Below are 12,320 nucleotides of genomic sequence, written 5' to 3'. Positions count from 1 at the left end.
GCTCCAAGAACACTGTCCAACCACCTCGTCCTCTGTCGTCCCCTTCTCCTTGTGCCCTCCATTTTTCCCAACATGAGGGTCTTTTCCAGGGAGTCTTCTCTTCTCATGAGGTGGCCAAAGTATTGGAGCCTCAGCTTCAGGATCTGTCCTTCCAGTGAGCACTCAGGGCTGATTTCCTTAAGAATGAATACGTTTGATCTTCTTGCCATCCATGGGACTCTCAAGAGTCTCCTCCAGCACCATAATTCAAATGCATCAATTCTTTGGCGATCGGCCTTCTTGATGGTCCAGCTCTCACTTCCATACATCACTACTGGGAAAACCATAGCTTTAACTATCTGGACCTTTGTTGGCAAGGTGATGTCTCTGCTTTTTAGGATGCTGTCTAGGTTTGTCATTGCTTTTCTCCCAAGAAGCAGGCGTCTTTTAATTTCGTGGCTGCTGTCACCATCTGCAGTGATCATGGAGCCCAAGAAAGTAAAATCTCTCACTGCCTCCATTTCTTCCCCTTGTATTTGCCAGGAGGTGATGGGACCAGTGGCCATGATCTTCGTTTGGAAGGTAGCGCGTCCCTAAATACCAATCGCCAGAAACAGCAGGACAAGAGAGTGCTGTTATGCTCAGGCCCTGCATGCAGGATTTACAGGGGCATCTGGTTGTCTGGTTGCGATCAGCCGCTGATGCTCAGAAATTCAGGCAGGCAGTTTAGCTCAGTGGCAGAGCTTTTGCCCTGCTTGCCGAAGGTCCCAGATCCAGTTCCTGACATCGCCTCATAAAGGCCCAATGAGCACAACTGCAGAAAACCTCAGGCAGTGGAGAAACCCACTGCCAGTCGGGCGAGAAGCAAGATCTCAGGTCTAGATTGGCTCTTGAGGGTGAGATGGGAGCTTCATGTCCAGTCCGTGCCAGTTTTGCAAGTCTTTATTCCTAAGTACAGTGGTACCTCGGGTTACAGGCGCTTCAGGTTAAAGACGCTTCAGGTTACAGACTCCGCTAACCCAGAAATAGTACCTCGGGTTAAGGACTTTGCTTCAGGATGAGAACAGAAATTGCGTGGTGGCGGCAGCGGGAGGCCCCGTTAGCTAAAGTGGTGCTTCAGGTTAAGAACAGTTTCAGGTTAAGAACAGACCTCCAGAACGAATTAAGTTCTTAACCCGAGGTACCACTGTATTGATGTATGGAAGTGAGAGCTGGACCACAAAAAAGGCTGATCGCCGAAGAATCAATGCTTTTGAATTATGGTGTTGGAGGAGACTCTTGAGAGTCCCATGGACTGCAAGAAGATCAAACCTCTCCATTCTGAAGGAAATCAGCCCTGAGTGCTCACTGGAAGGACAGATCCTGAAGCTGAGGCTCTAATACTTTGGCCACCTCATGAGAAGAGAAGACTCCCTGGAAAAGACCCTGATGTTGGGAAAGATGGAGGGCACAAGGAGAAGGGGACGACAGAGGACGAGATGGTGGGACAGTGTTCTCGAAGCTACCAGCATGAGTTTGACCAAACTGCGGGAGGCAGTGGAAGACAGGAGTGCCTGGCATGCTCTGGTCCAGGCGGTCACGAAGAGTCGGACACGACTAAACGACTAAACAACAACAACATTCCTAACTTTGTCCTGCCCTGTTTCTACATCATACTGTGACTGTTGTTCAAATGCGTGAAAATTCATATTTCTGTAGGCATTTTGCTCCAAAACATGCATTTTGGTATGCATTTTCCCTCAGAATATGCATTTTGGGACCTTTTTTTGACCTTTAAAGGTGCTGACCTTTAGAGACCTAAACGGCCTTGGCCCAGTATACCTGGAGGAGCGTCTCCACCCCCATCATTCTGCCCGGACGCTGAGGTCCAGCGCCGAGGGCCTTCTGGCGGTTCCCTCACTGTGAGAAGTGAGGTTACAGGGAACCAGGCAGAGGGCCTTCTCGGTAGTGGCGCCCACCCTGTGGAACGCCCTCCCATCAGATATCAAGGAAATAAACAACTATCTGACTTTTAGAAGGCATCTGAAGGTAGCCCTGTTTAGGGAAGTTTCCATGTTTGATGCTTTATTGTGTTTTTAATATCCTGTTGGAAGCCGCCCAGAGTGGCTGGAGAGGCCCGGCCAGATGCATGGGGTATTAATAATAATAATAATAATAATAATAATAATAATAATAATAATTGTAACACATGAGCACTTGAAGGTGCCTTGGATAGTGAGTCAGATCCCTGGTCCCTCTGGCCCATTACTGATGGTGGGAGCATCAAAGGATCTAGGCCTTTGCCTACCTGCTACCCTTCAGAGGTTCTGGAATACAACTCCCATAATCTCCAGGGTCTGATGGGATTTGTAGTCCAAGGTCTACCTCTCCACTGAGCATTCATCCTTGTTGGTTTGCAGGGAGAATGGCGATTTACTGAGCACTCGTTCCGACTCATCTATGGGGAAGTTTGATGGCACCGCACCAAAGCAAATGTTACCCTGTCCTTTCCAGGACATTTCTCCATCACTTTCCTTACAGCAAAAAGTGGAGCGGAGCTGGTTTGTCGCAGAAGAGCTCCAAATCAATGCCAATAGCACAACGTGGCTGGTTTGTATCTGAATCCCAGCTTAAAACAGAGACACTCTGCGAGGGCACCCAAAACACCTTGATGACACCAGGTTGGGTTAAGGAGGCTTTCCCAGTCCTCCTGCTGAGACCCCTTTTTTAAAAATCCAGAGACGGGAGGAAGAGAAAAGAAGTTTAGATAAACGGTGGAGAAATTAGTACGATGTGGGCAGCAGAGGAGCAGGTGAGCATCGACTGGGAGCTGTTGGAGTGGCCTTTCGGTAGTTCCTGGGTCAACGCGCTCTCCCTCTGGTTTGCAAAAGTAGGTCAGGTTCAATCCTGGCCTCTACTGTTCTCCCATCTGATCTGATGGCAGCTGAGCCCCTGGAATCAAGAGTGATGCAGCTGACACGGAGAGGGGGCGGCGAGTAGAATTGTTTAGCCCCAGATTGGTTACGTCTAAGCTAAAATGATTATTGTCTTCCCCCCCTCTCCCCCCCCTCCAAAAAAGCAAAGCCTCTCGCGGAACAGCTGCAAACCGCTGCAAGGCCTCTGATCTGCAACTGCAAATCCTGAGATCAACAACGAGCCAAGTATCGCAGCCTCTATTTTCCTGCTCACCCCCGGTTCCACTGCCACCCTCCCGCTAATACGCCATCATGGCAGGCAGGGTAGACGGGCGGCAAGATTAAATAGGAAAAGCTGCCTCTCTCTGGACAGGAAAGGATTTGATCTGGGGAAGTCTCTTCCTCAGGTTGACAGTCCCTTTGTACAAAAGAAGTTCCAGGCAACAGGTTACATAAAAAAGCAGGGAGATGCAACGTGGTTGGGCGGCAGTGGACCTGAAGATTAACTTTAATTTAAAGGTTATTATTGGGGGGAAATGCATTTTATTGCATATTATTGAAATGCATTTTTATTGCATATTATTGGGGGGAAATGCACCCCCATCGTTCTGCCCGGACGCTGAGGTCCAGCGCCGAGGGCCTTCTGGCGGTTCCCTCATTGCGAGAAGCAAAGCTACAGGGAACCAGGCAGAGGGCCTTTTTGGTAGTGGCGCCCGCCCTGTCGAACGCCCTCCCATCAGATGTCAAAACGATAAACAACTACCTGACATTCAGAAGACATCTTAAGACAGCCCTGTTCAGGGAAGTTTTTAATGTGTGATATTTTAGTGTATTTTTTGTTTCTATGGAAGCCGCCCAGAGTGGCTGAGGAAACGCAGCCAGATGGGCGGGGTACAAATAATAAATTATTATTATTATTATTATTATTATTATTATTATTATTATTATTTTAATAATAATAAACTGATTAATCCTCATCTTTGGGGTTCAATAGCCAGAAGCCAGGAAGGCGAGAGCAAGATTTCTTCTTAAAATTCTGCCTCAAAAAATCTCCTTAAACCTCCCTAAGGAGGACTTATAAGTTCAGTTTTTTTAAAACAGACTGCTGAAAATCCAGGAGAAGGGACTAGGGTGCCATCGAGGGTCACAGATCTTTACAGGGCACCCCATGGCGATGACTCTAGGACAGAGGTGGAGAATCTGTGGGGCTGTAGATGGCGTCGGACTACAACTCCCATGATCCTTCATTGTGCTGGGAGGGACTGAGGGGATATCTGCAGGAACACAGGTTCCCCCTCCCTTGTCTAAGATGTATTATTATTATTATTATTATTATTATTATTATTATTATTATTTATTGAATTATATGCCACCTTATGCCCGAGGGTTTATGAAGACATAAAACCACAAAATACATAATAAAAATAAAAACAACAACCCATTAGCCCCACCACCACAAAAACCACATTTTAAAAGGGTGTAAATCAGATCAACCAAAGGCCTGCTTAAAAAGGAACGTTTTCGCCTGGTGCCTAAAGGTGTATAATGAAGGCGCCAGGCGAACTTCCCTGGGGAGAGCATTCCACAGACAGGGAGCCACTGCAGAGAAGGCCCCGTTCTCGTGTTGCCACCCTCTAGACCTCTCACGGAGGAGGCACGCGAAGGAGGGCCTCAGAAGATGATCTCAGGGTCAGGGGAGGTTCATATGGAAAGAGGCGGTCCTTGAGGTATTGCGGTCTTGAGCCGTTTAAGGCTTTGTAGGTCAAAACCAGCACTTTGAATTGGGCCCGGGAACTAATTGGTAGTCAGTGCAGCCAGACCAGGATTGGTGTAATATGCTCAAACTGTCTTGCTCCGGTGAGTGACCTGGCTGCTGAATTCTGCACCAGCTGAAGTTTCCAAACTTGGTTGGGTAAGGAGCACCTAGATAACTTTGCTTGCCTTTTCCTGCACCTTTTTATTATACAGTGGTACCTCTGGTTACATACTTAATTCGTTCCAGAGCTCCGTTCTTAACCTGAAACTGTTCTTAACCTGAAGCACCACTTTAGCCAATGGGGCTTCCCGCTGCTGCCGTGCCGCTGCTGCGCGATTTGTGTTCTCATCCTGAAGCAAAGTTCTTAACCCGAGGTACTATTTCTGGGTTAGTGGAGTCTGTAACCTGAAGCGTATGTAACCTGAGGTACCACTGTATCTCACAACCATGATGTCTCTTTCCTGGAGAGTCACACGCCCCCTACACTTTACCAGGGCTTCAGCCGAGATGGTACACGGGTCCACCCAAACGCTTATTTTCAAATGCAGGATGCAGCCCATGAAGTAATAATATAATAATAATTTCTTATTTATACCCCGTTCATCTGGCTGGGTTTCCCCAGCCACTCTGGGCGGCTCCCAACAAAATATTAAAATACAGTAGTCCATCAAACATTAAAAGCTTCCATAAACAAGGCTGGCTTCAGGTGTCTTCTAAAAGTCAGATAGTTGTTTATTTCCTTGACATCTGGTGGGAGGGCATTCCACAGGGCGGGTGCCAACACCAAGAAGGCCCTCTGCCTGGTTCCCTGCAACTTGGCTTCTCGCAGGGAGGGAACCACCAGAAGGCCCTTGGTGCTGGACCTCAGTGTCTGGGCTGAACGATAGAGGTGGAGACGCTCCTTCAGGTATACTGGGCCTTTGAGGCCGTTTAGGGCTTTAGAGGTCAGCACCAACACTTTGAATTGGACTCGGAAACGTGCAGATTGCCTCCCCACGACCAAATTTTCCCACGCACTAGCGGCTTCATTTCCAAAACTGGGTCTGCCAAAGGAGCCCCAGACTTTGGGCGCTGAGACTCCCCTGAATGGAGGAGGAAACTGCAAGCACCACAAACTGCGATGCTAACACAAGCCAGAACCGCCCTGGGGGAGTCTGGGAATCACATGAGCCCAAACAGCCAATCCCCTGCTGTCGCCTGCTATAAAGTGCCACGCTTTTGCTGCACTCGTTCAGTTTGAGCATCTCACTGCTGAACGAAACATCTTGGCAGCTTTTGCCACCATGTCTCCTGGTATTCTTTACTCGGCCTTCTCCAAACGGGTGCCAGATACCTGTAGCCCAAAACTCCTGGGGGGCACCAGGTTGGGGAAGGGTGGTCTTAATAATAAAATCTTGGCCCTGCTCCACATTCAGTCACATACCGACACATTCAGGTTGCACAAGACAGTTGACCGGCGGGTCTTGATCAACAAACCCCCTTTTCACAAAGGATCAGACCTTATGCCATATAAAAAAGCGAAGGGGAAATTGCACTGGGATATACGTGTGGGATATAACACTTGCTTTGACTCTGCTTCGTCTAACCTCCCTGCAAACCAGTCAGAATTAATGCTCAATAAATAAGGTAAAGGGACCCCTGACCATTAGGTCCAGTCGTGACTGACTCTGGGGTTGCGGCGCTCATCTCGCTTTATTGGCCAAGGGAGCCGGCGTACAGCTTCCGGGTCATGTGGCCAGCATGACTAAGCTGCTTCTGGCAAACCAGAGCAGCGCACAGAAACGCTGTTTACCTTCCCGCCAGAGTGGTACCTATTTATCTACTTGCACTTTGACGTGCTTTCGATCTGCTAGGTGGGCAGGAGCAGGGACCGAGCAACGGGAGCTCACCCCGTCGCAGGGATTCGAACCACCGACCTTCTGATCGGCAAGCCCCAGGCTCTGTGGTTTAACCCACAGCGCTACCCGTGTCCCTGCTAAATTAATGGCTCGGTGCAAAATGCTGGAGAGCTCCCACCGACCTGCTTGCTTCATTTGGTCATGGTCCTTTAAGGTGTTTGGGTTTTGGGTTTTGAGCTGAGCCAGGTTCCCTAAGCTTTGTTTTCCCACTTGCTGTGGGGTTGCGAAGAGCACCCACTTCCCTGGGTTTCTGACACCCAGCTCGAACAGGTGTCTGTCGTGCTCGTAGACCTGAGGCCATTTGCCCGCTCCCCACCCCACTCTCAATTCCAGTTCCAAATTGCCACAGACCCACCCCTGGGGGAAAAGGCCCAGAACCCCTTTGGGTCTTTTGTCTCAGAAACTGGGTCTCGGAGCAGCACCGCTGAGAGCATGGGATGGGGGGGGGGGAACTGTTTTTTTGCAGCCAATTTTTTTTTGGGGGGGGGTACGACAGGCAACGCGCCTCCCTGCTCCATCAGGCTGTCGTAACCCATTTTATGCTCGGCGCTCGGAACGCGGAGCTTTTGCCACGCTGGCAGCGTGAAGGAGAAACGCATTGACCACCACCCACCCACCCACCCTCCCTGCCAAGGTCACCCAGGGACAGCAGGAACTGAACTCGCGCCCCAAGCCCTAACCTTGACCTCTGGCACGGCCCATCGCAAGCCAAAGCTGGAAAGCTCTGTCTAGAGTGCCACGCATAACAATTGCGGCAGAAAAGGCTTCCGCATGCCGCTAGGCCTCATCGTGCCCTAAACCCCGTCTCCCAAGGCCTGGCACCCTTCTCAGCCACCCAAGCAGGCCTGGGGGAACCCGTCAAGTGTGTCACAAAGGCCTGCAGCCAGAGGCCGGCCAGCCCAGTCCGGCTGGTGACGTCCCCACAGCTGGGAAGGCCTGGGCTTCACCAGCAGAGAGTGGAGGGGACATCCTGGTCTCTGTGGAAGTCCCCAAGGACTCCATAAAACCTGCCTGTTCCCCCACCAGGAGCAGGGATGAATCAGATCGTAGGCGCAAGAATTGCTGGGTACATGCCCCCCTCTCCATCCTCCAGGATGCTGAAGCTGAAAATCAGACACCCAAACTTTGTAAGGACAAAACAGCCCACCCAGTTTGACCTTCACCCGCGCGTGAGATGTGGCACACTGAGGCGCACACGCATGCACACACACACACACACACACACATGCACACACAAGCGGGCACTCCAGCACCCAGGCGCTTTGCTAACCTCCCGGCTGGGCCGCCGCTGCCGCCGCCGCCAGGCCTGCGTGACTTTCGCTCTTGCGCATTTCCTCGGCAATCGGTGTCCTTTGGCGATGCACACTAGGTACCACTAAGGCGTCCCCCTCCATCTCCGTCACACTCCTCCCCACCCCACTCCCCCTGCAATGCCATCAATGCATCTCCTTCTTCCCCCCTCCCTCCCCAAATCCATCACGGGCAGCGAACCCCAAACGGGGGCGGCGGCGGAGAGGTAGGGGGCACCGCTTGGAAAGGGAGGGAAAACGCGACACCCTGAGCAGCAAAGGTGGGATTGGCTGGCAAAGGGGTGCGGGGGGGGGGCAAGGCAGCCAAAGCGCCAGCCTGAAATATGTGGCTGTCAGGCTCCTGCTGCAACCCCCCCCCCCCCCCGGCCAAGCGATTTCCCCATCGCCTCCTCCTCCTCCAACGCAAACCGCCTACGAAGGCATGCTTAGAAAATCGCCAGAAATTGGCTCCTTTTTTGCTCACCTTCTCCCCTCCACCCCCCCATTTCCTTCCTTCTTTCTTAAACGTGAATCACACACAGAAAACAATAAGTCCGGCTCCCCCCGCCCCCCGCGCGCGCCTTTCCCCATTTTATTTATTCCAGTTGCTCCATTAGTCCCATCAGCGACGCTGTCATAAAGGAGGTCGATTTCCCCAGAGGACCCCGGGGCTCTTTCAGACGCAATATTTATTGCTTCTTGCCCTAACGCTGAAGCTCAAACGCATCCCGAAATGTTAATTACATCTGGAGGGTGATGGTGTTGTGTGTGTGTGTGTGTGAGAGAGAGAGAGAGCGCACGCCTTCATAGGTTCATCAACGCGCAAGCAATAAAAACGGAACCAGGTCCAATTATTAGTACATAATAAATAATAATAATGAGGAGGATGATGGGGATACTAAAAAAAGAGTCCGGCAGGCACAGAGCCGGCACGCAGCTACTGCTATCGGCTCAGAAACAGCAGAATAAGTGAAGTCGTCCTTCACAAAAGGAGCCCAGATGGGTGAGTCAGAAAGAGAAAGACACAGAGAGGCGCTTTGCAAATCCCTATTTTTACACAGCTTTAGTGTCAACCGAAATTCAGGCGCCAGGAATGACCATTTGCATTTTTAAAGCCCTTTTGCGTACATATTATTTTTTTAAAATCAAGAAATGCTCTCTTTTTCTCCCCCCCAATACTCTATTGACATTATTCTACCCCCCCTTTCCCTTTCCCTCTGTCTCCAGCGCCCCACAAATCCCTGGATCACACAGTGTCCTTTTCAACAACCCAGCTGCCTGCATCCTCTTTTGAGTCCAGATTTTCACATCCTTCCCTTCTTCATTTCCTCAAGCAGACAGTCATGGAGGGGGGGGGGAGGAGAGGAAGGGGGCTGACAGGTTTTCCATAGTCTATATGTGTGTGAGCGGTGGGGGGGGGGGCGGAATATCTCCACTCCTTTCCCCTCTTCCCTGGAAACAGACAGTTATTCTAACAGACTCCATTTTGACATAACCAGCTGCATAGACTAGTAAAATCTTTGCAGAGAAATGTGCGTTTTTAGGGGGAGCTTATATTTTCTGCACCCCGCTCCCACACGCCTTCTAAGTTGGGGGGGGGACACATTGCAAAGGATCCCCTCGGCCGGGCTGTAAAAATCTAGCCTTGAAAAATCACAAGAGGGACTGTTTGTGGGGGATAAAGGTGCAGAACAGATTAAATCATATCCCCTGAAAACCTTACGGGGCAGAGAGGCAGTGCTGGACTGGGAGAAAAGGACACCCATCTTTTTGAATTCCACATTGTAAAAGAGGAGATAACCCCCTGTTTTTATTGCAGGGGGGTTATAGCTAAAAGGGGAGCAAATTGTATCCTTTGGGGTGTGGCAAAGAACACCCCCCCCCATGAAAATAAAGAGAAGAGGGCAAATCCACAAAAGGAAGATGGAGAGGTGGATGGGGAGAATGGCAGAAGGGACAGGTGAATGCAAGCATGGGGAGGGAGCCGGGTTCAAACATGGGGTGTGTGGTTTTTTAATGGGGGGTCAGCTTTGGCGCAGAGGTGCAAAAACTGGCTCAGGTTGGCATTAGGAGGGATGGGGCTGCTTAAGGGAAGAGGCGCCTAAAAAGGATGGAGATATATGGCTGTCCGGAGGTATGGGGAGGGGGGGCTGTTTTGCGGGGCAGATTTTGAGGTGGGGGGAGGCAGCAGGCAAGTAGCTTGAAGGAAGAGGCCTGTGGGAGACCGAGGTGCCTTTCTGGTGCCCTGGTTTTCCCTAGAGCCGCCCTGCGCCCCAGATGACCCCGCTTGCAGTGCACACATATGCGAAGTAGACCGGGAGTGTGTGTATATGTTTTTGGGGGGGGAGGCCCTGGTCACCCCTGACTTCCTGCCCCTTGGCAGCCTCCCTGGCTGCCAGCCCCTTCCCCCCCCCCCAAGTCCACTCACCTCCGGTGTTGCTCCTCTTGGTGCTGATGGCTTCGGTGGGGGTCTCCAGCGGCCTTTTCCTAGAGTCGGGAGGGTCCGAATCCATGTGGGACTGCGGAGGGGCTTGGGGGGGCTGCTGCTGCTGCTGCGGCTGGGGCCCCCCTTGCTGCTGCTGCTGCTGAGGAGCTGCCGAGGGGAAGATACCGTTCTGGTGCACCGAACCTCCTGCCATCATTTTCATGCCGAGGGCGCGGAGGACTTCCCCTCCGCGGTACCCGTGAGACTCCAGCAGGGGGAGGTGGGGGGGGGAGATAAGAAAGGATGCTCGGGTTTTTTTTTTTTAAGGGAGGGGGGGTTGGGAGAAGGAGGAGGGAGGTGTGTCCAGAAAGTGGGGGGGGGGGAGCGCAGAGCAAAGAGACCTGCGACCTGCTGGCCAGGTGAAATTGACAAAGGAGAATGCAAAATGGATTTGGGTGGGTGAGTGGGTGGCAGTCAGGTCAGCTTTCCCGAGTCCTTTCTCTCTCTCTCTCTCTGTCTGACTTCCTCTGTGACCCTCTCCCTCCCACCCACCCACCGCCCGCCCCTTCAGGCCAAGAAAAAAAAACACAAAAACCCTTGAGAAAGTCAGGAACTAGCACCCCAGAAAAAGCAGGGGAGAATTGGAGACAGGGAGAAAGCGGCGCGCGGGGGGGGGGGGGGGTTGGGAAAATAGGAAGGTCCCCTCTGTCCTTCGCTCCCAGTTGGAAAACAGATCCCAAAGGTGCCCTTTGGGTGGGTGGGGGATCAGGGGAAAGGGTCAAGCAGGGCAGGGAGGGGGAGAAGCAGAGGCTGGAGGGGGGACGGACGCACAGAGAAAGAGAGAGAGGAGAGAGAGAGAGGAAGAGGAGGGGGCGCCTTGTGTTGAGGGGAGGGAGAGAGAGAGAGAGAAAGCGCAAGCAGCCCCCCCAGGCCCGCTTCTTCTTCACAGCATCCCTCTTTTTCCGCTTGTCCTGGGCGGCAGGCGGTGGCGGTGGCAGAGCTTAGGAACCCAGCCCCTGACGTTGGAGGAGAGAGACCCACCTCCCTCCTTTCCCCCCAGCAGATTGGCTGCGAGGAGCTGGGCCAAGCTTGCAGAAGGGGGGGGGGGGGGAGAGAGAGAGAGAGAGAGAGAGAGAGAGAGAGAGAGAGAGAGAGAGAAGAGCTATTCTTTGCCTTGGGGGCTTTGACAGAGCAGGGAGGGGGGAGCAGGTGGAAGGGAGGGGAAAGGAGGCAGCTGCGCGCTCTAGGGCAGAGGAGCAAGGAAGGGGAGAAGGGGAAACGGAGGGGGGCGGGTTCTGCCCCTCTTCCATCACATCCACCCATCCCTGCCCCCGAGTTATCTCTGCACCCTGATTTCTGCCTCGGGCGCACCACCCCCCACAGGGGGCCACAAGAAGCTGCCTGGAGCCAGAATCAGACCTAACAGTAGGGCTTAAGAGCCAGGACTGGAGAGGCCCCAGGCGCCACTCTCAGCCGTCAAGTTCTGTCTCCCCATCGGCCTCCCTCGCAGGGTTGTTATGAGGAAGGGGAGAGAGGGGAGAAATCTTTCCGGAATGCTGCCTCCAGCTCCTTAAAGGGAAAGGGACCCCTGACCATTAGGTCCAGTCGTGGCCGACTCTGGGGTTGCGGTGCTCATCTTGCTTTACTGGCCGAGGGAGCCGGCGTACAGCTTCTGGGTCATGTGGCCAGCATGACTAAGCCGCTTCTGGCGAACCAGAGCAGCGCACGGAAACGCCGTTTACCTTCCCGCCAGAGTGGTACCTATTTATCTACTTGCACTGGTGTGCTTTCGAACTGCTAGGTTGGCAGGAGCAGGGACCGAGCAACGGGAGCTCACCCCGTTGTGGGGATTCGAACCGCCAACCTTCTGATCAGCAAGTCCTAGGCTCTGTGGTTGAACCCACAGCGCCACCTGCGTCCCTTGGGATGATATAAAATGGTGCGGGGGTTATTTAAGAAATGCCTAGCTCTCCAGGGACACCCCCCCCCCATTCCTGCTGTCACTCAAGGCCCTTTCCACTGTCGAAAGGCTGGACACCACCCCCCCCCCGGACGTGCAAAGAAGGCCTCGCTACCAAC

General features: G+C 52.6%; 1 protein-coding gene across 2 annotated transcripts in view; it reads right to left on the bottom strand.

Annotated features, from left to right (window-relative positions):
- Positions 1-10,746, bottom strand: part of NOVA2 (NOVA alternative splicing regulator 2) — a 61,304-nt gene extending 50,558 nt beyond the window's left edge. Inside the window, exon 1 of one of the 2 annotated variants that reach the window (XM_077932293.1) lies at positions 10,245-10,746. In XM_077932293.1, the coding sequence (XP_077788419.1) occupies positions 10,245-10,464 (220 nt within the window). In that variant the 5' untranslated portion in view covers positions 10,465-10,746. Of the gene's footprint in view, positions 1-7,797; positions 7,937-10,244 lie in introns of those variants that run through there. The other variant, XM_077932294.1, reaches the window with a different exon arrangement.
- Between the last annotated feature and the right edge of the window lie 1,574 nt (positions 10,747-12,320).

This window comes from Podarcis muralis, chromosome 7 (genome assembly GCF_964188315.1).
Source record: "Podarcis muralis chromosome 7, rPodMur119.hap1.1, whole genome shotgun sequence".
NCBI classification, from domain to species: Eukaryota; Metazoa; Chordata; class Lepidosauria; order Squamata; family Lacertidae; genus Podarcis; species Podarcis muralis.
Note: the sequence above shows the minus strand (reverse complement) of the source record. Positions and strands in the feature narration are given on the sequence as shown.